Here is a 26145-nt window from a genome sequence, read left to right as displayed (position 1 = left end):
AAGGATGAAGTCTCTGCAGTGCAGCTTTGCATGCTCAGTGAGCAGGCTGCAGGGTCATGCCGGGGGTCTGGAGCTCAGAAGGAAGGCATTTGGAATGCTGGCACCACCATGTTGGCTAAGTTGCAGGTTTGGATGAGGTCAGTGTGGAGAGAGCAGAGGATGAGAAGAGAGTTGAGGAAGTGTGGGGGTGCTAGCATTTAAAAGGTACACAAGAAGTTGAGGCTGTAGAGTTGGCAGCAGTTGGGAATGGTAGGGGTAGATGAGGGAGGGGTGGTGGGAGGAGGGGTCACCTGAGTTGGGCCTCCCACCGACAGGAGGTCATACATCCCATGTGCTACGCCTGCATCAACTTGCTCTTCAGGAAGCAAAGTTTGCCATCAAGGAAGAAGAAATACTTTTTAACATTTCTGTGGTTGGGATAAAAATGAGGTTAAAAGAATTTCCAGGACCCAGGAGCAGTGCCGTCAAAAACAAGAACCCTAGCAGGAATAGACGACATCAGAAACCGAATCAGGAGCGGCGAGCGGTGTAAGGGCGCTGGTCTAGGACCGGCGCTGGAGCATCCTCAGAACAGACAAAGCAGACGCAGAGTCTGCAGTACCAGCTGGGACATGTCACAGACAAAAACCTGGCACCGGAGACACAGGTGCCAGTGAGATCTCAGCCCCTGAAGGGCTCCATGGACCCACCACGGGGTCTGAGGACAAAGGAGCAAGCAGGGTCGGGGTACAAGATTCCCAGAGACCTGGAGTAAGGCTGTGGCTGACGGGGGCGAGGACCCAGGTGACCCTAACCCTAGCAAGCAGAATATGGGCTCCATTTTAGAAGATCCTCAACACTTTACGATGCCTCCAGGCACTACACATAAGGCTGTGCTGTTAGTGGCATGGCAGGAAGAAAATGAGACTTCAGAGTGGCACTGGGCAGAGCTGGGCACAGGCTGCCCAGAGCCCTTGTACCCTGTACCCAGGGCCACGGAGCAAATTGTGCAAACGGGCATCATCAGGCTACTCACCTCCCCATGAGAAGAACATTGCTTTGTTCACCTTTACCCAGTTTCTTTAGATAGTTGGCAAAGGATCTTCAACTCTCCCAGAAGGTGATGGGGCGAGAGTCCTCCCAGGCACGGCTCCTGGAAACCCGGATGGACGTGCTGAGGCCATCTTATCTAGGACCACAGTTAAGTCTAACAAACACACTTCAAAAACATACTGTCTCTGGTAACCTTAAGTCTCTCTCATTATATCGTTGTAACTGAAATGTTCAGATTATATTTAAATTTTTAATGTTTTAAATGTAGCACTTCTTGTTTCAAACCTGCTGCCAGCATATGTGACGATGGCCCCCGGGAAAAGGCCACTGGGGCTTTACTGCGTTGCTGTGAAGCTGAGGGAGTGCTGGTGACGACACTGTGGAAACTGTCTTTTCCTATTACAATAGGGCAAGATGCCCCTACTTCTCAGGGCTGAGGGATAAAGTCAGACTCTGCGCCTTTTTTCTTTCCATGGTGTTCACAGTAAACAGCTCATTCTTTGGAATCTGTTGACGTTGTTCCTGGGCATTTGAAGTGGGACAGTTTTAGTGTTTGTGTCTGAGCCTAATAAAAAATGCTGTAGCATCATAGAAGCCATGAATTACTGCATAGCTGTGGTTTCCTGAAGAGTTGGCTTCAGACTTTTTTTTTCTTCTCCAATCGAGACAAGGACTTTCTCTGTCACCCCGGCTGGAGTGCAGTGGTACAATCTCATCTTGTTGCAGCCTTGACTTCCCACGCTCAGGTGATCCTCCTGCCTCAGCCTCCCAAGTAGCTGGGACTACAGATGCAGGCCACTTCACGTGGCTAATTTTTTGATTTTTTGTAGAGACAGGGCTCACTACGTTGCCCAGGCTGGTCTTGAACTCCCGGCCTCGAGTGCTGCTCCCACCTTGGTATCCCAAAGTGTCAGGATGACGGGGATGGGCCACTGCATTTGGCTGTTGTCAGATTACAAATACATACCTTTTGAATTAAAAAAGAAATGGGTAGAGCACTTAGCGGGAAAAGATTAAACCAGAAATATGAGAAGGAAGCCGGGAAAGGGTGCTGGTCCACAAGCAGGGGCTGGAGAGAATTTCAAAGACAGTAGCCGCCGCCAGCACCACCAGTTACGGCCAAATCATTATCTGTTGCCTCGGACACCACACCAGACTAAGTGTGTTTCTGCTTGGTGACTAGGACAGGGGGCAGTGCAGCCTCCAAGTGACATGGGGTCAAAGGAGGAGGACCAGAGAAGCTGAGGAGAGACAGAGACCAGGCAGTTTGGAAATGGGAAATTGCTGAGCATCTACCTGCAAAGCACCTCAGCTGCTGCCAGTTCCTTCCAGGTCATCAGCACCTGCCTGGCCCAGGGCACCCCTCGCTCCTCCTGGGACTTGTGCGGAGCCCATTCTGCCTCAGTGTGCACACGCTGGCGCCCCACTGGCAGGCCGCCTCTTCTGGGCAGCGTGTCACATCTGTGGACAGTGGGAACTCAGAACCGCACGCCAGAGGCTTCCTGCAGACCCAGGCGAGCTGAACCCGCGCCACTCACCCTTGCTTTTCTCTCATCTCGCCTCCTGCCATCTGTCCCAGCCACACCTGCCTTTCCATTGCTGGTGGCATCAGCCTCTTTCAGATCTCAAGGCTCCTGCATGAGTTGTGCCCTCTGCCATGCTCCTCCCTAGGCCAGCTCCTCTTCATCCTTCACGTCTTGCTTAAATGTCACCTCCTTAGGAATGCCCCCACGGGGCTCCCAGCCCACCTCCCATCTAAAAAAGTCACCTGTTTTTGTCCTTTCCCCTCATTAGAAGGCAAGCTCCACGGTGCAGAAGGAATACTTGCTATTTTAGTGTTTGTGAAGTCCAAGTTATAAATCTGTCCTAGAAATTAATGGGGATTCTGGACATGTTTTTTCCTAACCCCTTTATATTTAATATGTTAAATAATTCAATATGATAGAAATAAAGTCTACCAAATAGAATAAGTCTGAAAAGCTGCCTCAAAAAAAACAAAACAAAACATAACTAAAGACTAGATTTACCAATTAAACACAAACAGGCTTTGGGCAAGGCACCAAGGATATTCTAAATTTGGTAAACACCCTAAAAAGATACAGAAGTTCCCTTCTTTATTCAGTTAAAAGGAAGGAAAAGTATCATAATTAGAATGAATTATGAACTTACATCTAAACTTATTTGAAAAAATCTAAGAGAACCAAGTTGATTACATCAACACTGTAATTCTGAAAGACACATCAGATGGTCAGTGAACTTCAGTCATCAATTTAAGAGCTCAAATTTGAACATGAGGAGTTAACAGAGAAGCTCTAGGCAGCTTTTATAGATGTAAAATATTTTATTTGTAAATGGTGATCTTCTAAATCTGTGTCCACAAATTCCAAAACCCATAACACTCTGTATACTTCAAAAAATTCAATTTTTGCCAACATTAGATACTATTATACAGAACAGAAAACAACAAAAAGCCGGTAGGACAAATACTGGTTGGACGTCAGGGTATTGTACAAGAGAAGAAAAATATTCAGGAAACAAATTTCATACAGCTATTTATCAAGAGAAAAATATATACAATTGATTTATTCTGTAAGATAAAAATACATCATGCCATATACAAGTTTAGAACTGCGTCACTGAATATACCAACAGTTTACAGTCCACTTGAATTGTGCACACAAAACTTCATTGTATACTTAGCCTGTGAAGTGTCAGTACCAGAATTTTAAGTACAAAATAAAAAGCTAACCTGGTTCAAAATGCTGATTAAGTTTCTACAAGCAAACACAAAACAGTGTTTTTTTTATTAAAGAAATGTAAACAAACAGTTCATACAAACACATTTTAAAATTACATCTTCCAAAAACCCTATTGCCAGAGTCCTGCAGCTGTAAGCATAATCATATCTCCTTTTTTTTTTTTTTTTTTACTTTTTCAAATTTTTGTGTTAAATAGAAGGCTAAAGGGTTAGATTTAAGTTCCTGCTACATGATCCTATTATGTTTACATGATTCTCTGTGGCCTGAAACAAAGTTCTAATCAAAACTACTTTTGCTGAAGAAAAAATTCAGCCTCCATTTGGGTATATTTTTAAGCAGTTATTCACAGTTATCACAAATCGTAAGCACAAAAAAACCTGACTGAAGAAGTAGGGATGCGACAATATAATATGAAAAAATTAGTTTAAATTACGAAAACAGCTATAAAAGTTGTAGTCGTGGCATACGCCCGCTCTGTCAGAAGGAAGGTGTATAAAACCATTAAGCACTAATAGACTGCAGTTTCCAAAAACCCCAACACTCTAGGTGGAAATTTTGGTTATTACATAATTATAATGGCCTATTTTATAACACAAAATTATATTGTAACATCCCTATGAACATTTTATAAGCACCCGAGCTGCTGCAGAGCCTGGTAGCATTTGGTCAATAACTATTTTTATACTGTATTTTTTCTCAAAATATTTACATATCTGTACAAAGTAACAGGGTTTGTTAGTTCTGCAGGTAACAGCAGCAGCTTGGCTTTCTTCTAACTTTATTTAAAAATAGCTTCATTCACTTATTCAATAATAAATACAAAAGTTTCTCTTATTTTACAGAAATCAAAAACTACAATAAACTGACTCATGGAATCAAGTATTTAAATGTATTTTAGTGCAAGTTATTACCCCTTAGCTCTATCCCTAAGGAAGTCATTTCAGTACATTCCTTGTTCAGTGGTGTCTACTTTATTTAAAAACATTTTGAAGTTAGAGGGCCTGCCCCTTTTCGTAAGGCCGTGGCCAGCACTCTCTGTCCCCTCGCTGGTGATCTCAGTCTTACATTCATAGGAAGGCCCCTGCCAGGGGCAGGGCAGCCATCAGCTCTTTGCCCCAGTAAAAGTTTCTCCTTAGTGAGACTAAAAAACCGAAACAACAAAACCCACCCACAAGGGAAAAAAAAAAAAAGAAAAGGAAAGAAAAAAAGCAAAAGTGCTGGACCATTCTGCAATTCTGTTTAACCTCGGCCACTTGAGGAACGCGTCCGTCAGCCTCCTCCTGGCGCTTCTTTAACCTAAAGGACCGAGGAAATCAGAACTCCCAGAAGCTTTTTCAGAAAGTCATAAAACAGAAAACAAAAATATCTGTCTGCAAAATTCCAATGGTGTGTTGAATCGCCTCTTCCTAGGGACAAGCCGCCCGCTGAGATAGCAAGGAATGCATTCAGTTCATCCACTTCCGGCAGTTAACAGCTCCACAGTGACACGGAATCTTGTGCTGGTCATCTTCAAAGTCAAACTTATAGTCATAGCAGAGCTGCCCATGGCAAAGACACAGGGTAAGAAGGGACAGCAAGGAAGGAAACGGGGTTTCTGCCCCCATCTCCCTCGCATTTTAAAACCAGCAAACAAAACGGATGTAAATTAATGAAGAGCTGATTTGCTGAGGTTCCACAGGAACCCTGGGGTACCCCTGAAAAGACGCACTGCGCTTGCAGAGAAATGAGGAAGGCAGTATTTTTAAACTGAGCCAGATCTGAGAAAGGGTCGTCTGACTGGAGAAAGTGGTATTTCTGTGACTTCTCATAAGGCTGTCCCTGCAAGTAGGTGGAGGGGACTGGAAGGGAAACTACTTTCCCCCCGCTCTCCCTAAAACCCAGAGGCTTTCACCTCCCTGATTTGCTGAGTGGGGCATGCATGTCTGGGTGAGATGAACCACACCCTTGCCAGCTAACACTGTTTTTCATTTTTCCTTACTCAATACTGAAAGGATGTCTCTGTATTTAGAGGTTACCAAATTAACATCTCAGACCAACCAAGGTAGGTGGGAGTCCTACCTCCCTTGAGTCCCACGGTACAAGCCTTGCCACGTGGCCCCTGCAACCACCCACACCCCAGAGAAACCCGACACTGAAAAATGAAGGTGAGGACCAATCATTTCTAGGCCTCTTCTGGTTCAAATTATTCTAGAGCACTAACTGGAAAGACTTTCTACACAGAAAGGAAAGAAACCAGTGTTTATTGAGTAGCTGTTCTTCTATCAGGTATCTGCTGATTCCTTACAGAAGCTTGGTAAGAAGATTATTTTCTCTGTTTTGCAGAAGATAAAACAGAGGCTCAGATTAAACTATATACTCAAGAATACTCAAGTAGGAAGGGGGGAACGGCCCTGGGCTCAGCTGAGTCTGTTCTGACCACCATGGTATCCATCGGTTACTGGCACCATGCCAGGGTTGGCACACACTGTCTCATTTACACATGTCACTTTGAGATGCACAATGGGCCTTGGGTTTGGTCAGATCCTTACTCTTGACTACGAAAGGATTCCACAAAGACCAAAAATATAGATAGAATCCCATGACTCCCACGGTTACGTTCATGAAGGGCCAGGAGCACCAACAAAGTCAAGTCTCTCAGGTGCCTCACTCCTGAAATGGGGGACGTTTCCCACAGAAACCAAGACGCTGCTCAATGCCACCTTTCCAGGAAATGCCAATTCCAGAACCAAGGTACCCAGATCATGGTGCTGGCCACTCTGGGAAAGACCAAAAGCTGGGAAACAAATGAGGCAATCAGGCCAATAACAATCCCAACAGGAGAGACGCTGGACCAGAGTCGCCTCCGAGAGCACAGAGACAACGGCAAGCTCGGCACTCGGCATTTTCAAGACAGCCGCACGCACCTGGACTGCGGGAGGCTGTGTCGGTGAGGCACGCACTGATCGCCAGTGTGAGCACACAGTCCGCAGCAGCACGGCCGCCCACAGCCCAACAGTGGCATCTCAGGAGCCATGCCCTCTTGGAGACGGACGGGCGTGTTCTTTAGAGACAGGACACTGACAAACTGTGTCCAGGTTAAGGGGATAAAAAAGGATTCTACGGCACACAGAAATCCTGCGTGACATGGGGATGCTGAACCCGTGGCAACGAAGGGAAGGGGAGGTGATCACAAATGCTTACAGAGCTGCCACGTGGAGGAAGGTGGAACTGGAGTGCCTGAAGGGTGAAATATGAAAGGGTGGGTGCATCTGACCTACTATACAGAGAATTTTTAGCCCAACAAAGAATTGGGAAACAAGTGAGCAAGCCGCCTGTGTGAGGACGAAACTACGCACCCAGGACCCGAGCAGCGCGGCAGGCGCAATCGCTCACACTCTTACCTCTTCTCCTTTCTGGATTCTCCGATTGGAGCTGATGATAATTTTGTGTCCTCTCTCAAAAGTCACCACTTCAGCCACACAATTAGGTGCACATGAATGGTTGATATACCTGCAAGCCACCATGCCAGAAAACGATATTATACAACAGCTAGAAGCAGCTTTAAAAACTTCCCATTTATAGAGAAAGAAATGCTATTTGCCCATTGGTAAAACAAGTACCAATATAAAATTTAAATGAAAATTCTCAAAGCTCATTTGCTCTGAGTCTTTCATCACTGCCAGGCTGCAGCAAGAGCCTTCCCCTGGCTTCAGGGTTCTCTCCACCAGCACTGGCCCGGTGAGCAGAAGCGCTCGCCATCAGGCTCCTCGCTGTCTCACCTGGCAGGCCCTCCTGTGAGCGTCGCGTCGATCACATGGTCGTTATCCATGCGGAACATGTACACACCACGGTTCTGAAGGAAAAGTCAGGCAGTGATCAATGTCGACCTGAACTCCCCTCCATGTTCCTATCCACACCAGGAGGACTCAGTCAAAACTGAACAGAACTGCACCCTGACTGCCCTCACTGTGGATACTCTATTAGCCACAGATACATTTACACGGCGCGAATGGAAAGCATGAATCAGTAGGCTGTCTGTGAAGCCAGGATCATTACAGTTATCTATCAAAGTAAACCGTAACACCAATCGAAAAAGATAAAACTGATAAAAATACAGTAATACACAGATAGTGCTTTTGTTTAAAACTGAACGCAGCATGATACATTTCACTCTGCCTTTCAGGGTGTTTAGTCGGTACGGAGAAAGGGAGATGGCGGTGCTGTTCATCCAATCACAGGGACCAGACACCCACCTGAGACTCATACAGTTTCTCTTTCCTGTTTGCTACTTCATTTCGAATGATAGTTCCGATATATTCAATGACCATGGTGTGCTTCTCAATATCTCTAGCAGCGTACAGGCCCAGCCCCTGAAACAAAACGAAGAAACCTGTTTACATACTTGTAATTTATTTGACAGCAAAAGGTTTCACCCTTGGGTCTTATAAGAAGCCATCCTTAAGTTTCACTGGAACTCAAATCATCTTTTTGAATGTGCTATTTTCTGAAATTTAAAAATTAGACATTTTTACTACTTAAAACTATACTAGCTTATTCCTATGTCTTTTTTAGCCCTAAATTCTTAGGGTCTATCTATACACTAATACTGTGGTTTGGCTGTCTTATGTATGAGGCTATCTAATCTTCCAGGTAACACCATGCTGAGTTCCCACCAACTAAATAAGCTTATTGACTTCTGGTGTTTATTTGACCCCAATATATTTCAAAAAAAGACCTAACTCGGGCTAACTATAAGCAATCACTGATACTGTAAACAGGGTTCAAACTTGGCTTTGAGTTTCCCAGGAGCCAGAGCAAAGAGCAGACACAGGAAACGTCACTCTGCTGTAAATATCAGGAATGCTGGAAACAATGAAGCTCTTGGGGAAGGCAAACTTTTCACTAATACAGAATTCTGAGGCTGGGAAAGAAGTCTGAACTGGCTGAAACAGAAGCAGCTCTCAGTGGGCAGCTTGTGATCCCACGCCAGTGGCCTGCTAGGTGCTCTCAGTGGGCAGCTTGCGATCCCATGCCAGTGGCCTGCTAGGTGCTCTCAGTGGGCAGCTTGTGATCCCACGCCAGTGGCCTGCTAGGTGCTCTCAGTGGGCAGCTTGTGATCCCATGCCAGTGGCCTGCTAGGTGCTCTCAGTGGGCAGCTTGTGATCCCACGCCAGTGGCCTGCTAGGTGCTCTCAGTGGGCAGCTTGTGATCCCATGCCAGTGGCCTGCTAGGTGCTCTCAGTGGGCAGCTTGTGATCCCATGCCAGTGGCCTGCTAGGTGCTCTCAGTGGGCAGCTTGTGATCCCATGCCAGTGGCCTGCTAGGTGCTCTCAGTGGGCAGCTTGCAATCCCATGCCAGTGGCCTGCTAGGTGCTCTCAGTGGGCAGCTTGTGATCCCACGCCAGTGGCCTGCTAGGTGCTCTCAGTGGGCAGCTTGCGATCCCATGCCAGTGGCCTGCTAGGTGCTCTCAGTGGGCAGCTTGTGATCCCATGCCAGTGGCCTGCTAGGTGCTCTCAGTGGGCAGCTTGCGATCCCATGCCAGTGGCCTGCTAGGTGCTCTCAGTGGGCAGCTTGCGATCCCATGCCAGTGGCCTGCTAGGTGCACTCTTTCAGGTTGGTAGCACTACTTGTGGAGAAACATACTAAAAAAAATATGGGCTAGTCCCATAAACAGGTGTATTTTCCTGTCCCAATTTTGGGTTTTTGCACATTATTTGTACTAGAATTCTGGCAATTAAATGCAAAAGTACTAGACAAGATGTACTAGACTAGATGCAACTGAATCAGAAGTACTAGACTAGAATGCAATTCTAGAATTGAACTGAATTCTAGAATGCAAACATCAATTGTTGCATCCTAGTCAGAATTACTAGGAGGACCATGTGCTGCCCCAGCTACATCTTCATCAAGTACCATCTGGAAGCACACGGTGGGAGGGCCCATGTTAGAGACTGCAGTATCTGAACTGACTTCTCTGAAAAAATCATCTTTGATTATGTGTTCTACTCCAGATACAACTCACAAGTGAATGAAACAGAACACACAAAAAGTATGCATGGAGATCAATATAGTGTGGTTTAAGAATAAACAAGATTAGTGGAAATGAAGAGATTCCAAATAGGCTAGGCACGGTGGCTCACACCTGTAACCCCAGCACTTTGGGAAGACAAGGCAGGCAGATCACTTGAGGTCAGGAGTTCAAGACCTGCCTGGCCAACATGGTGAAACCCCGTCTCTACTAAAAATACAAAAATTACGAGGGCATGGTGGCGCATGCCTGTAATCCCAGCTACTCCTGAGGCTGAAGCACGAGAATCGCTTTAACCCAAGAGGCAGAGGGTGCAGTGAGCCAAGATCACACAACTGCATTCCAGCCTGGGCAACAGAGAGAGACTCTAGCTCAAAAAAGAGAAATAGATACCTGCATATATGAAAATTTAACACATAGCAGCAACTGGTATTAAAATTCATATTATAGTCTAGATCTCATGGGATTAAAAGAAGAAAAAAAATTCAGGCCAGGTACGGGGGCTCATGTCTGTAATTCCAGCACTTTGGGAGGCTGAGGCAGGTGGAATGCTTGAGTTCAAAAGTTCAAGACCAGCCCTGACAACATGGCAAAACCCCATCTCTACAAAAAATATTTTAAAAAAATTAGCCAAGTGTTGTGGTGTGCACCTTTAGCCCTGGCTATTCAGGAGGCTGAGATAAGAGGATTGCTTGAGCTTGGGAGAGCAAACCAGCAGTGAGCTGAGATTGCACCACTGCATCCAGCCTGGGTGATACAGTGAGACCCTATCTCACAAAAGAAGAAAAAAGTCAGTTCAGTGTGAGTGGGTTACTTCTAAATGGTCCTTCAACAACTGGTTAGCCAATGTAAGAAAATGAAATTATATTTTTAAAATTTTATGCAAGAAAAAACTCTAGAATACATACACAATCTATGGTCTTGACCAAGACCAGATGCAACAGAAAATTATGTATGTTTGTCTAGATAAACATTAACTTTTACAAGAAAAAGATGCCACACTTGCTGGTAGACAAAGGATATTTTGTAGGAGAAAATTCTGAACGGTATAAATTGCTACAAATTGAAACATGGACAAAGGATATGACTATAAGACTCTCAAGAGAGCAAATCCAAACGGCAGACATGAAAAGTTGCCTATTCAATTAAGGTAACATCAGTCTCTATTTATCAGACCAACAAAACAAAAACATAGTAACACTGACTACAAATGGGAAAGAAAAAAGCAGTCTCACATTCTGCAGGAAGAAGTGTGCAGTGATAGCCTTTTTAGAAAACTGGCAAAATCTATCTAAATGTAAAGTACACAAAACCGTACTTCTGGGCATATATCCCACAGGAGTGAAACTATTAATTCGTGGTAATATCTGTACAAGATATAGCAACACTGTTGGTTATGAGAAAAATTATAAACAAAATAAAGGCTCACAGTAGTAAACTGGTTTAATTGCAGTTCATCGACACTATGGAACATCACAGAGCCATTAAAGAGAATGAAATGAAGCTACGTCACTTGATCTAGAGGGACCTCTGAGTATTACGGAGAAAAGGAAGATGGAGAAAAGGAAATGTAACATGATTCTACTTTTAATAAAAGTGTATATATTTCTAATAAATTGGCACAGAAAAACAGGATACATATTAGAGCATCCATGGGATCCCCAGGGAGGTGGGCAGATGGAAGGTTGGCAGAATGAAACAAGAGACAGAAAGCAGAGCTCTCAAAAATGCTTCAGGTTAAAGATGTCAGGTTGGACACAATGAAGACAACCACTAAAATCACAGTAAAAGCACATTCCTCAAGAACACGAATGGGTATGAGTGAATGGACTACTTAAAATGGAAAAGTAATTGACTTAACAGAAGAAAGATACAACTGGGAGGAGTAGAGGCAGAGCACTAATTCACCTACAGAATCCGAGAGAGGCTCAACGGAGAGGGGGCAACAGCAGAGAGAAAAGAAAGATATTCTACTCATAATGTAGAAACAAAGTATCAAACAAAAAGATCAAGAGCAGAAAGGGCTCTTTAAAAATGGGTAAGAAAGATTAGCAGAAAGTAAAGGAAGTCTCAGAAAGAACAGAGAGACAAGGAAACCAGAAGCACAAAGGGAGGAAGGCTGTAAGAACAAAATTTTTCTCTGGCACATGTGAGAATCATCCAGGGGCCCCCGCCTCCAGAGCTGGATTCAGTAAGGCTGGGCTGGCACCCCTAAGCCTGCATGTCCAAACAAGCTCCCCAGGTGATGCTGAGGCTTCTCGTCTCAGGTCCACATTTTGAGATCCTGAATCTCAAGGGTCTATAGGTGCAAACACAGAGGAAACAGAGGGGCAGAACTTGCAAAAGAATTAAAACAAAACACATTTCTCAGACGGAAGGGCTTGATGTTCCAGGTTGAAAAGACTCATCAAGGGAGGAAAGCAATCAATACAAAGACCTTCACTGAGCTGTAGTTCTGTGAAACGTCCAAAGATCAATAAAGGTCATACAAACTTCTAGTGAGGAGTAAAAGAACTGTGACAAAGAAACAAGAATCTGCATGAGTACAAAGGAATGCTGATCCAATTTTGACTGTAAAGATATTTCGCTGGCTGCTGAGAAGGAATGGATGGGAGGAGACAGCCAGGCCTGCAGTGGTAAAGGAAAGTGAGATGTGGATTAAGATAGGGCTGGGAACCTGAGTGGATGTGAGAGAATTTTTAGGAGAAAACATAACTTGATGATGCTTTATATTTAATTGGAGGTGCTGAGGCCAACGTACACAAATGGTGATGTCACTCAGTAATGCAATGAGCCTGTAGGATGGCCAGGTTTAGGAGCTGGACAAGTTTGACAAGGTCAGAGCTTTGTAATTCCATTGTGGGACATCCAAGGAGAAAAATGCTAAATAGGCATTTGGATATTTGAGTCTGCAGCTCAGGAAGTATGGAATATAGATGTAAATTTAAATGCTTAGCCTATATACAGACTTACTTGTAAGACAGTCCACAGTCTATCAAAAAAGGTGCAATGATTTCATGAAACAATGGCTTCGAAAATATAAGGTAACTTCCAAGATTGGTGTACCTTTTTTTTTTTTTTTGAAATGGTGTACCTTTTGAAAATATTTTCATTTATATTTCTCTCAAGTGCCTGCAACAGCCCTACTGGGCACTCCACAAATCCAGTGTGTGCAAAATACAACACTACCTGCCTCCCAGGAGCTTCGACAAGATGCAAAGATGTGGATACCACTGGTCTGCTTTCCATTTGGGGAAGCCAATCACTAAGTTCCAAGACTACATATTAAATCCCTAGTGTTATAAAGGGACAGGATTTGGTATGATTTTGAAAACATCTTTCTATCCCTGCAGCCATGTGAAATGATTTTCACATACTGGACATCAACAGCTTCAGATTCCTAGACTCCACACTGTCTCTCCACTTCCTGTACACAAAGTATTTCTTTACCTGAATCCGAGACCGGGCCAGATACACATTGGATTTCCATTCAGTCTTCATCTTCCGGTACTGCGACGACTTGGAGTGAACAAACTGTTTACTATAAGGTGCATTCAGTTCTCCAGTGACTGTGCTCTGAAATGACTTTGAGGTGCTGGTGCTGTTTAAGGTGTGAGGCCTGCAAACAATGGCATATCAACAGGAAAAAAATAAAAGGAAAACTGAAGATATCTCTGAGTAATGCCCAAAACCAGATTAATTCAAATTCTTACTGACAGAAACATACATGGCAAGCTGCCTAGCAGAGACACACGGCGAGTTCTCTTATGTAGCTGGGCACATACACAGCCAGGCAGCAGGGTTTGTAAGCAGCAGACAAATCAAGCACAAGAAACCACGAATACGCCTAGAAACCCTGGGCTGTACTATGTGAAGTTAAAACAAAATACCTTAACACAAACCTCTTGACATGGGCACTCATTTTAGGTTCAGAACGGGCACAACCTGTGGGGTTAATGGCAAGAGGAAGTTCCATGAGAGGATTTCGTCCATATCGGAAGGTATAGTTTTCACACGCCTCAACCCCAGGCAGCTGAAAAGAAGCAAAGTAGACACAAAGTCAACCCATATGATGGAGACTACAGACAACCTCAAGCTGGTCAAAAGATGGCCCACTCATCAACATTTTCCCTGATAATGAAATGGTCTTTTAACTTACGTTAACACTATCAGCCTGCAGGCAAATCTACTTAAATATGAGTATGCAAATTCAGTTTCAAAGTCAAACTTAGGTAAACCCTGCCAAATGCTCCTTGAAGAAAAAGATTAGCCCGTGCAACAAATACTGGCCAATCAACGTACCCAATGTACACACTTGTGTGATTTCAGGGTCTAGCTATTCCAACACTCACACAGGGCATGCAGTGATTTGCATTTAGTTCTTTCACCTGGATTAATGCCAACTTTTATATCTCTGTCTGGAATTTTACAATTAAGAATAGTTAAAAATCATTTATGATTTCTTTCTTGACTCCACTCTCCATGTCCTGAGAACATAGGGCACAGGTGTTGACTCAAGGTTTCCTCATAAAGTAATTTACAGGGTAAAGGTCTTTTCTGGAATACATTGCTTGTGAAATGTATTTCTATATAGTCATAAAAAGTAAAGTATCATTTAGGCAAGGCTATTCCAAAGAAAACAACTAGGCACATTACTCAGTGGCTTTTGGGGTTTCCTCTGCTTCTCCAAAGAAAACACACCAATGATGCTTTTATTCTTGAAACAATACCTTAGAATCACACAATTTTCTAAAACAATTGTGTAGATATGGTTCGATTAGACTCAGTGCCAAACAGGCCTGTAATCTTTTAAGCAAAGAGGTGTTAGAGAGGACGTTAAGTGCTGCTGCAATCTACTGCCCTCTAGTGACTTAACCCTAGGAAGAGGGCAGGAGAGGGGCCATGAACACCCAAGTGTCAGAAAACGGGCACCCTGACTTTCTAAGTTGTGAGGGAACTTCAGAAAGGCAAGGGAAGAGGAACGCGTCCTCAGCCATCCAGCATACCCAGAAGATGTGGCAAGCGTGGTGTCCTTCACCCCTGCTTGCCTCCAGCCTGGAAGAGAACCTGGTTTAATTACTACCTCACTGGGTGAATACTAACACACTGAGCTCTCCCGATTCATCACCAATGCCTTGTTTCCGCTAAGAGAAACAGGTCAATCCACAGGCCAAGTTACTTTCTGAAGAGTGCCATGAATGTTACAGCATGTGTTCCAAGCGGTCACACTGAAATTAGGAAAGCAATTCCGATTTCAAAGCCTGACCAAGACACTCACTGATTCTGCTATGCGTGCTACTGCAGAGACGGTCAGGCCAAACAGATCCTCTCCTTTTAAATATGCCGGGAAAAGCTGGAGCATTTCAGACTTTTTTCTCACACATGCCACAGGTTCCAAAATCTTATCCCAGACACCTACATAGGGACAAAAACATAATTTTTATGGGAAATAGGATACAGTATAAAGACAGCAAAATGAAGAATAACCACTCACAAGGATTTACAAATTTCCAAATAAATCTTTTTGGGTAATAATCTAATAAATCTGTTTCATAATAATCTAACGAACCTGTTTATTAAATGGCAGCAATTTTGGGGAAAATAATAGATTAAAGACATTAAAGTGAAAAAATTAATATAACTGAAATTCATGCAAACAGTTCATTTACTTTCATACTGGATGTATAACAGACCAGATTTTAAAATCATTAGTCTAACTGGTAATGTCTATAGGTATGTTTCTTTCCCCTTAGATTTAAATTAAAATGTTAAATTGGTATTTTCTTTGGAATTATCTTTTAAAGTATTTTCAGACTTTTTAAAAAAAGTGCTAAACTTAAGAAAGCGGCTCCACATATTTTTGTTGTGTACTTTCTACATAAACAAAAGTGACGATCTAGACTTAACCATGGAGGTCCAAACTAAGTGTTTAATTTCCATCTCTAAACTTAATTAATATCTGATGCTCCTAAGACAATGCATACAGTATAGTTTAGATGTCAGTCATTCCTGCCTTCTAGAAACTGACATTAAGAAAAAGTTGTCCCCACTGGGTGCAGTGGCTTACACCTGTAATCCCAACACTTTGGGAGGCCAAGGAGGGTGAATCACCTGAGGTCAGGAGTTCAAGACCAGCCCGGCCAACATGGCAAAACTCCATCTCTACTAAAAATGCAAAAATTAGCCAAGTATGGCGGCACATGCCTGTAATCTCAGCTACTTGGGAGGCTGAGGCAGGAGAATCACTTGAACCTGGGAGGTGGACGTTGCAGTAAGCTGAGATCACACCATTGCACCATGTACTCTAGCCTAGGCAACAAGAGAGAAACCCCGTCTCAAAAAAAAAAAAAAAAAAAAAAAAGCACAGCGGGAGGGGGATGCAAATGCCAGGCAACCTTCATCTACAAATCAGCAAATCAACCTCAGATTTATTTTACCAACTTTTATGTTCAAACATATATTGACTATGAAAGTGCTCAGAAAACTGTACAGCAGAGACAGCAAGGTGCGAAAACACAAAGAAGATCCGCATTTGTAAATGAAAAAAACGTTGTAAAATCTGAAATGAACATGAGACAAACATGGAAATATTGACAAAACACATTCATTAGCCTGACATCAGAGTATGTAGCTCTGCACAGCACGTGAATGGCAGATGTTACCTTTAGGTGATATGTCACTTAGGACCAGGTCTTCATGGCCTTGTTCCACAATCCTGATGACGAACACTGGGCGCCCGTCCTTCTCCTCGATGGAGCACAGGTAGCGGCAACGCCTGTTGGCATAGCGTGTGCTCCAGTACAGCCGGCTGGCTTCATAGCCCACAGGGAAGAGTGCCTTAGGAGAATGGAATGCTTGCATCTGCTGTGGAAGCAGCTGACCAATTGTGTGGAAGATGAGGCTTCCCACGCGAAAGGTATGGTCCCGTTCACCTCGCTGCACGATGCTAGCAATCTGTCGCACCTCATCTCGCTGAACATAGACCCTCCTGAAGACTGCAAAGTAACTTAGTTCTTGCTCATGAATTCCCTTTGGTTTGTGCATGGGGCAAAGCATAGTTTTGTCCTTAAAAAACATGCATTGTGCTTTAATGGCGCAGGTAAAGTGATAAATGTTGGTGCATCGAAATCTGTGGCATCCACTAGTGGCACCTGTCTTGTGACAGAAAACACATTTCATTTGGAGGCCTCTCCTCAGAGCTAGCTCCACATTTATTAAGGCACCAGCCTGAGTCTCATAGACCTCTGTGGACCACAGAGCACAGTTCAAATGGACCCACAGATCCAAGTCAAGGTTGAGTAGCCTTGCTGGTCCATCTGTCAATCCATCACCTTCTTCGTGACAAAAGCAACATTTCCGATAGTCTTTGGGCACAGGATCAGGTTTAAGGGAACTGCCCAATTTCTTTAGAAATTCATCTATTTCATCCTCACAAGGTGGTTTAAACGTCCCCTTAGGGATTACAATATGAATGCTCCACTTCTTCCATTTCATTCCTCTCCATTTTTTATTTAGTGGCCTACAATCTTCAAACCCTCCATGGACAGTTCTTAGCCGAGGCTTTAGCTTGACTGTTACCTTAAGCTCATCTGGCTTGGCCTCTACTTTGGCTGCTTCAAAAGCAGGAGGGAACGCAATGGGCGGTGAGGCAGGGGGAGAAGCTTTCTCCTGGAGCTGTGGGAGACAGTGCACATCCAAAGTGGAGATGTTGTTGCTGTACTGATGACACGCTTTGGAAGGTGTCTCTCTCATAGGTGATTGTGGCAATGAAGGAATGGATTCCTGAGCAACAGAAAGAAATCATGAAAAAAAAAAATTCTCAAGCCCGAAAAGCAATTCTTGTTAAGACAAGAAGCTGAGCAATATGATTTAAGAGGATGTGTGACTTGAGGGGCACAGGACAGGCCAGAAGTGAGTGCTAGGGGCTCATGCACCACAGAAGCCAACCATGCACTAAGGTGCACAGAAAGAGAAAGCTGGGGATGGCAGCTGTGCTGCATCCTTTCCATGCCTCTTCCACAAAGCCATAATACTGGAGAATATTCTGCTCTTAAACTTTCTGGGACAGTCCCCTTTCTAACTATATTAAAGCCAGAAAGAAAAGGGGGAAAACATGCTGTCAGAGAGCTAATTTAATTTGTACAATGTAACAGTGCTTTTTGTTTAACCAAATAAGAATGCTGCAACATCATTTCTTGAGAGCTTATTTCTACTCTGAAATTCACATCTGTTAACCTCAGGCTTAATCAACTGGTATAAGTATCAGAGAAAGGGAAGGAGCCCCTGTCAACAAATAAATCATATTAACTTTTCTCTGAGGTTTCTCAGCTCTGATCCAGCTGCTAAAAGTGTTGAGCTGATAAGGAATCTCCAATAGCTTCTTTACTTCACGGTACACAGTATCATAAACTAATAAACACCCACAGGCTGCCTTCTTTGCACATGCGCCCATCCTAACAAGGTACCTAAAAAAGGACATGCCTCATGCCAAATTAGGCAAGAATTGCACCTTGACCTAAACTATCAAGGCGGCGGCGGGGGAGCAAAAAACCTTCTTCTTGCATTTAGGCTGATACATTTTAAAGTCTAAATTTATTTGTCATATAACTTGGATTTTATTACAGGCATACTACAGACAACTACCTGTTAAAAATAAGTCTTCAGAAGTTTCTTCTGTGAAAGACATATTAGAGCAGTAACCTGGATGGAGGAATGACTATACAGGGAAAACTTCCTTCAAAACATGATTACAAACTTATCATTTATTTGTATCAATTATTCAACTGAATACACTCAAATTACATAAAATTAAGTAAAGCAGACCTCTTTCACCATAGTGTGAGCAAAATGTTTTCTCTTACAATGCACAAATAGTCTTAAATTTTATCTTTGAACAGGTTTTCCTATTGGGGTAAAAGCAATACAAATAATTTAAAAATATTAAGGTATTTATAGCCAGGCACAGTGGCTCATGCCTGTAATCCCAACACTTTGGGAGGCTGATGTGGGCAGATCACCTGAGGTCAGGAGCTAGAGACCAGCCTGGCCAACATGGTGAAATGCCCTCTTACTAAAAAATACAAAAATTAGCCAGGTGTGGTGGTGCACGCCTGTAATCCCAGCTACTCGGGAAGCTGAGTCAGGAGAATTGCTTGAGCCCAGGTAGCAGAGGCTGCAGTGTGCCAAGATGTGCAATTGCACTCCAGCCTGGCGACAGAGCGAGACTCCGTCTCAAAAAAAAAAAAAAAGATATTTAAAATTAAACTGGTAAAATTAAAGATTTTAATATTAGTGTTCTATTTACTAAACTTTTAAAACATAACTTAACTCTGCCCACGTGTGTCAAAAAACTAAGTTGAAAGGGCAGCATTGCTCAAGGCTCCCTACACCCTCTCCTCCTTTGCAGGGTCAGCAACTGCTTTGGATTTCCCGCACAGAGCTCCATGAAGGCAGGGACACACCTGTGCATTCGCTCCCATACGCACAGAACAGAGAAGTCACTTGTTATGCATTATCAGCTGACACTGTCCTAATCTTACCTTGTTTTCTGAGTTTTTTGCTTGCGCAGTTGATGAATAAAGAATAAAGCAGTTATTACTACAAAAGACAATGTCCTTCTCTACCCTCTTGGTGCTTTCTCGGGAATCCTGAAAAGCAAAGAGAAATGTGTGGGAATCTCAACAAGTCAAAATAAAAACAAGATATATACATTATTTTTATGTTATATTCAAAAGTAACAGTGGTTCTTTATCTTAAAAGTAGAAAGGAAACCACATCCCAATATTTAGCATGCGATAATTTAGCTAGGGAGAAAATAAATGTACAAAACCAAACTATGGGGTCCATAGTTCCCTCTGTTTAAAAACATGTAGTCCTCATAATATTCCATTTAATAGCCTGTTGTAACTCTTTGGTGTTCAGCCCAAGCATGTCTAATATATGCTGGTGCCACCACCAGGAACATGTGGCCCATCACACCACCATAATTGGAGTCTCTCTCTGATGTTGGAAGAGACACTGCCAAGGACATTTCACTGGAGGTAGGAGGTGGGGTCATCAAAGGAATAGCAAAGTACCTTGTTCAAAAGGGTCAGATCTTTGAAAGATTTCCGCACACCACTTCCAAGAATAACCACTTTACAATGACAACACCACTGTGGTCTGAGTGCTGCACTTTCTGCAATACCATGACTAGAATCCTTATATCCAGAAAGACCTAAAGGCAATCAACTTTTGTTAGTAATTAACACTGACTGATGACATAAGGTGGCACATGGTGAAAAATTATGCAATATTAACTTATTACAACATGGGTTCATTAACTTTACATTATTCTTCAATTAATAAAAAATCTTATCTTCTAAGCAATGGTTACAGAATCGATTATCTGACACTAGGGCAGAAATAAAGAAACACGCCTATTCTCAAACAGCTGGGAAAACAGCGCTAGTATGAAAGAAGAATCTAACAAAACTAAGTCACCAAGAGAGATTCCTATTCAGTCTAAGTGCAAAGTGAGCCAGATGGGGAAACAGGTATTACTTTTGCTTGCGGGTTAAGATGGTAAAAAAACATTTTACGAAAGATACAACGATATATGTATAAGAGTCTTAAATAAGTGTGTGACTTGCAGAGTCAGAAATTAGGAAAGAGCCAAGGCCAAGGATAAGAAGGTCAATAAGGACTCAGGAATTAGAAAGCATCATTCAGGTGCAGTGTGAAGGCAAAAAGGCGCAGGGAAAAGTGACAGAATCAGCTAGAAGCCAAGAGGAGGAAGCAGGGGCTTGGACTGAGCGCACTTGTAAGATTGCCAGTGAGGCAGGAAGGAAAGCGACATCATGGTTGGTCTAAGGATGTTATTCCATTTTCAGAGATGGGAGGCATGAACATCTCTGTGGGAAAAGAAGGGCCCTGTAGAGCTGGTGCAGAGGTGAAACAAGAGGGAGGTGAGGATGGAAAGTGGAGGAGAACGGGAAACAGAACCCACGTCAGGTCGCCAGCCCCATCTGCACCAGGTGGCCCAGGCACAGCGGGTTGGGGGTTGGGAAACAAGGAAGAAGAAAAGCTGCTCAAGGGCAAGCACATCACAGGCTTCTTCTGGCAGCCTGTGCAGATGGCTGACACTCACAAAGCCCCTGGTGACAGCATGACAGAATACACACGCCAAAGCTCTGAAGGTCAAATCACACCACAGAAAACAGAACACCCACTCATGCTGAGTTCACCAAGGACTATATACCAGCATGTTACCTGTCCATTGTTAAAAGTTAAATCAATATCTCAAGGAGTAAGCTTAACTTTTGAATCAGGAATGGATCTGGGGTTAACAAAAAGCTCACTAGCTCACCATTGCTTGTTGGAGAAAATGGTATATTAGGCTGCTTCAGCCGGTAAGAGCTCACTAATCTGGGAGGGTTTGCAGATCCTGGCGGAGGCCCATGGAGAAGTAAATGCTGTCGATACTCCAAACCCGGGTTGATTCTGTGGCTACTGACCAAACCCATGGATGGGACGTCTGGAGCATTGCTAACCTCATAGCTGTTGGGGATTCGGACGTGAAGAAGGTCGGAAAATGCAGCCACAACACTGCTAATGTTCTAAAACCAAATGCAAATGCTGTATTATTCACCCAGAAAGCAACAGGGAACCACTGAACAAAAATACACACTTAGGATAAATGCTCTTTGCATGACACACAGATTCCAAAAACATCCAACACATTTAGACTTAATGAGTCTCAGGAAAAAAATTAGCTCTAAAGAACCAATATCCAAAAAAAACTTTTAAAAACAGAAATCCTCATAAAGGGATTCCAATTAATATTAAATATCTAGGAATGCACTGAACTATATTAGATACTGACACAACCCATAAGAACAGACAAAGGTCTTGCTATTGCTGTATTTTGTTGATAACCAAAATATCACATCACTGGACTTTTAGTTTGGTCTCTAATGAAATGTCTTCACAGAATTCAGAGTAAAAAAAAATTAAAAATCCTCATAAGATTACTAGTGTTTGATACAAGCAGATGCTGCTTAATTTTCTTCACTGTTAACAGTTATAAAAAAGTTGTTCTCTGAGATGGACATGATGGCTTATACCTATAGTCACAGCTACTGAGGAGGCTAAAGCAGAAGGATTACTTGAGCCCAGGAAGTTTGAGGCTGCAGTAAGCTATGATTGTGCCACTGCACTCCAGCCTGGACAACAGAGGGAGACTGTGTCTCTATTAAAAAAATAAAATAAAATAAGAGTTCTCTAAAGTATACACCCTTTAATAAGAAAATGTGAGCTCTAAGTTCCCTTTTAACTTGACGTAGGCTGAGACCAATTCAATGACAAACAATGGCACTCCAAGGCAGCTGAGAAGTCTGCAGTGAACATAAGCCCCGCTCTTTTGATGCTTTGTCCTCAGTGATCCTGTTGTGTGTTTTATGGTAGACAACTGACCCACCTTTTAAAATTGGGGACATATTGTTTAACATTAAGAAGTCATTTAATCTTTTACCTCAGCAGCTGTAGGATGCAGAGTAATTGCTACAGATATAAGACCTGATCTGGGACCATTTAGGGAAGAACCAAAAGGTGATGCAAAATATAAAGTGCCTGGCTCAGTTTTGATGTCATTCCTTCTCGATTCTGAACCTTACAAAAGAGAGGGAAAAAAATGTTAATGGCTTTTCAAAATCAAAATATTTACACTGGTAAATTGGCATAGTGTAAAGCGAAATCATAAAGGTTAGTGTTTTTCTTACTTTTCCCAGCAGTGCTAGGAAGAATTGGAATGATGGGAGATGGCACCGGTTCTGGAGGCTCCTCCTTGACCAATGACAGATCTGGATACCTGCTCACTTCTACCCCAACAACACTCTCAGGAGAGGATGAGGGAACAAAACTATCAGGAGTATCTCGATCACCACAGTGATCCTGAATCCTGAAAAAAAACAAAACAAAAACACACACATGCACACATCAAAGTGTGCAAATCACTGGGGGCTTCCTGTACCAACCCAGCTGACATTTATGAGTATAGCTGTAAGGATATTCTGTGCAGCACCTATACGATGAGCAGCAAATGAAGCAGCTCAGAGCCACATTGGGAAAAAAATACAAGAACAATATTGAGTTACAAAATAATTTAAATAGTATGTTTCCTTCTAACCAAAGCTTCAGCACCAAGGTTTAAAGACCTGCCAAAGAGGAAGATGTTCTGATTAGCACATAACATAGAAAGCATGAAAGCATCTTTTCCAAATCCCAGATTGCTAAGCCTAGGGCAGAACTCCTGTAGCTTGAAAAGAGCTGCTGGTTGGATTTAAGAATAAAAAAGGAAAACTTTGAAAAGATAAAGAGCCCAAGCACACATGCAATGGTCACACTTGCGTACACCTGACTGGGAAAACAGCTGTTCTACTGCTGCTCTTCACAATGGCAAGATGGAGAACAGTTGGCCATTGACTTCACTGGCCCTTATTTTTCTTAAATGATAAAGTAAGGTGAGAAAAACAAAAGACTAGTCCCTCTTGTTGAGTTTGAGTTCAAGTCTACCAGGGCAATTGTGAGGTCTCAGACTAAGAGTCCCAGACAACCCTCTGGATCTGCTGTCTCCCACTCCTCATGCAGAGAAGTTGCTGTCATGCAGGAGACCCAAGAAAGGCTTTCAGCCAGAGTCCTGGGAAATCCAGGGATGGAGCAGATACCTGCCCCAGGTCACCACACACACACACTCAGGATGCTGCTTAACAAATGCAGAAATTTCTAGTAGTGAGGTACAGTAGAAAGGGGACCTGGATCCTGAATCCGGACAGATTATTCTCCACATTAATAAAGTAAGGGACTTAGATTAAATAAATTTCTCATCAAATAGAGGGTAGGTGGCAGATTTTCCAAGGAAAAGATAATTATTTGATGAAGTTCTAAGAACCCTCTGGATCTAATGAGTTGGGTAGCGATTATCTACTAAGGGAATTTGATTCTCCCCAATTAGAATCTTGCAGTTAAAGAACTGACACAAAGAGGTTAAACTCCAGACAGAATACTTCTTAAACTCTCTTCCGCCACAGCATTCTCTGATATCTGCAACTTCTGCTCTTTATTTTTGACATCTACAAACATCAATAAACTCAGTAAATCACATTAATAGCCTTTAAAGGACAATGATCTCTGAAATATGTTGCATGGGGATTTTTCATTGCCTTACTGTCTATTAGATTATTGCCATTTAACTCTCTGTATCATGTAAGCCTAAAAAATGCAAACTAATTATGTTTAATGGAAATAGTCTTTTAAACTTTAAATCCTGAAGATTATTCACTAAATTTTATTCCTTAAATGTTTTTACATGCTATTCCTACAGATATTATGCCACATACATACATTTTTTAAAAAATGAAATAACTAAGAATTATTTGAGAAAAAAATAACCTGTACCTTAATTCTTCCTGATTGTTATGAGGTGGTGTTGGGAGGGAGGCTGGCACATCAACTGTCTTGGGGCCCTGAGCAAGAGCTCGGGCCAACAAGTCGTCCTGGGATCTGAAGGGCAGTTGAAATGGTTTAGGTCCTAGAGTTTTGGTAACTGAAAAAGCAAAAACACAAAACCATGTATTTAGTCAACATCAACAAATGGGTAGAACTTTACAATTCTACTGCCATTTCAAAATATACAACTGGCAAAGGCACATTTCTCCAAGGTGTGAAATTTAGAGGCTATAATCATACCTTCATGGCTCACTAACACTCCAGCTTTTCCAGCAAGTTCTTCAGTTGTTGCAAAACCATTGGCCATCTTCTGACAAGCCATAGGAGGTGGTGTAGGAGGAAGAGAGGCAGGGGGTGTTGGAGGATTACTTAAATTATTCTGCTGCAGGAGACCAAAAAATTTAAATTATATGCTACTGAGCAAATATGCAATGACCTTGCTAAAACTTAGCTCTGTGAATTTTTTGCACATAGAAGCAAGGCTACAGAAATGTAATCAAGATGTTATCTTGCACAACAAGAAAAATAATATATACAAGGCCAGGAGACTTCTTAGTGGAACAAATACTCGTGATTTTATGGACATAGCAACTTGCTTACTTTACCCAGCTTGACCACTTAAGCTTTGAAATTAAGAAGCTAATTTCTTTTATACCTGATTTTATTTATGCAATTCTTCAAGTTTCATGGTTATAGCTAATGAAGGATGACTATTTCTGAGACGGAATCTCGCTCTGTTGTCCAGGCTGGGGGGCGATGGCGCGATTTCGGCGCACTGCAACTTTCGCCTCCTGGGTTCAAGCAATTTCCCTGCTCAGCCTCCCGAGCAGCTGGGACTGTAAGGACATACCACCATGCCTGGCTAATTTTTTTTGTATTTTTAGTAGAGACAGGGTTTCACCACATTGGTCAGGCTGGTCTCAAACTCCTGATCTCAGGTGATACGTCCACCTCGGCCTCCCAAAGTGTTGGGATTACAGGCGTGAGCCACCACGCCTGGCCCAAGGATAACTTTAAAATGCAATCAATAAGTTGCAAAAAATTACCAAAAATCCCTTTAAGTTCTCATTACGATATGCCCTAGTTCTATGAAAAACTGAAGAACACGTGGTCTTAAACTTGTAATATAACTCACATCTGAGAAAACAGAATCTGGACTAAGACCTTTAGAAGAAGCAACTTTACTAAAGTAACCAAATCATTAATGTAGTTCCTCTTCAGATACCTCTCCCAGCTTAACAGTTAACACCAATTTGTCATTTGGAGACTGCTGGAATCTACCAATAACACTATGTGAATCAAGTGCAAGGTGGAATTACAAATTTTGCAAAGATAAAGAATTTCATGAGGATGATAAAGTAATGTTGAACAACAGCTTACTCCAGAAGAAAAGACACTTAAAAAAGTTTAAGATAGGTTTTTTGTTTTGGGGGATGTATTTTGGAGACAGAGTCTTGCTCTATCTCCCAAGCTGAAAGGCAATGGTGCAATCATCCTCACTGCAGCAGCCTTGACCTCCTGGGCTCAAGTGAATATCCCGCCTAGGCCTCCCAAGTAACTGGAACTACAGGCATGGGCCACCACACCCAACCAATTTTCAAATTTTTTTGTAGAGACAAAATCTCACTGTGTTGCCCAGGCTGGTCTTGAATTCCTGTCCTTAAGCAATCCTCCCGCCTCAACCTCCCAAAGTGCTCGGGCTACAGGTGTGAGCCACCACATCCAGCTAGGAAAAGTTCTAACTGAAAAACTAACAAGGACAATAAATGAAGCATCAAAAGAGAATTAATTAATATTAAAGTCAGAAGAGAGGCTTCTGGAAAACTGATGTTATTCTCAAATGTTTTTGCAAAAATAATCTTT

At 42.7% G+C, this 26145-nt stretch overlaps 1 protein-coding gene across 15 annotated transcripts in view; it reads right to left on the bottom strand.

Moving 5' to 3' along the window:
- Positions 1-3353: 3353 nt before the first annotated feature.
- The window catches only part of KMT2C (lysine methyltransferase 2C), a 303740-nt gene continuing 280948 nt past the window's right edge, over positions 3354-26145 (bottom strand). For 9 of the 15 annotated variants that reach the window (XM_021665230.2, XM_021665228.2, XM_064369600.1 and 6 more), the window contains 15 exons: positions 24523-24664; positions 24232-24379; positions 22557-22735; positions 22310-22446; positions 21146-21395; positions 19875-20014; positions 19338-19445; positions 16461-17580; positions 15077-15213; positions 13689-13831; positions 13249-13417; positions 8024-8140; positions 7550-7623; positions 7172-7280; positions 3354-5329 (listed from right to left, as the gene is read on the bottom strand). In XM_021665230.2, the coding sequence (XP_021520905.2) occupies positions 5237-5329; positions 7172-7280; positions 7550-7623; positions 8024-8140; positions 13249-13417; positions 13689-13831; positions 15077-15213; positions 16461-17580; positions 19338-19445; positions 19875-20014; positions 21146-21395; positions 22310-22446; positions 22557-22735; positions 24232-24379; positions 24523-24664 (3066 nt within the window). In that variant the 3' untranslated portion in view covers positions 3354-5236. Of the gene's footprint in view, positions 5330-7171; positions 7281-7549; positions 7624-8023; positions 8141-13248; positions 13418-13688; positions 13832-15076; positions 15214-16460; positions 17581-19337; positions 19446-19874; positions 20015-21145; positions 21396-22309; positions 22479-22556; positions 22736-24231; positions 24380-24522; positions 24665-26145 lie in introns of those variants that run through there. The other 6 variants (XM_012442830.2, XM_012442857.2, XM_012442835.2 and 3 more) reach the window with 4 other exon arrangements.

The sequence above is a fragment of the Aotus nancymaae genome, unplaced genomic scaffold (assembly GCF_030222135.1).
Source record: "Aotus nancymaae isolate 86718 unplaced genomic scaffold, 86718_ANA_hifiasm-v0.15.2.pri h1tg000002l, whole genome shotgun sequence".
In the NCBI taxonomy this organism is placed as follows: domain Eukaryota; kingdom Metazoa; phylum Chordata; class Mammalia; order Primates; family Aotidae; genus Aotus; species Aotus nancymaae.
This window is presented reverse-complemented; position numbering and strand designations above follow the sequence as displayed.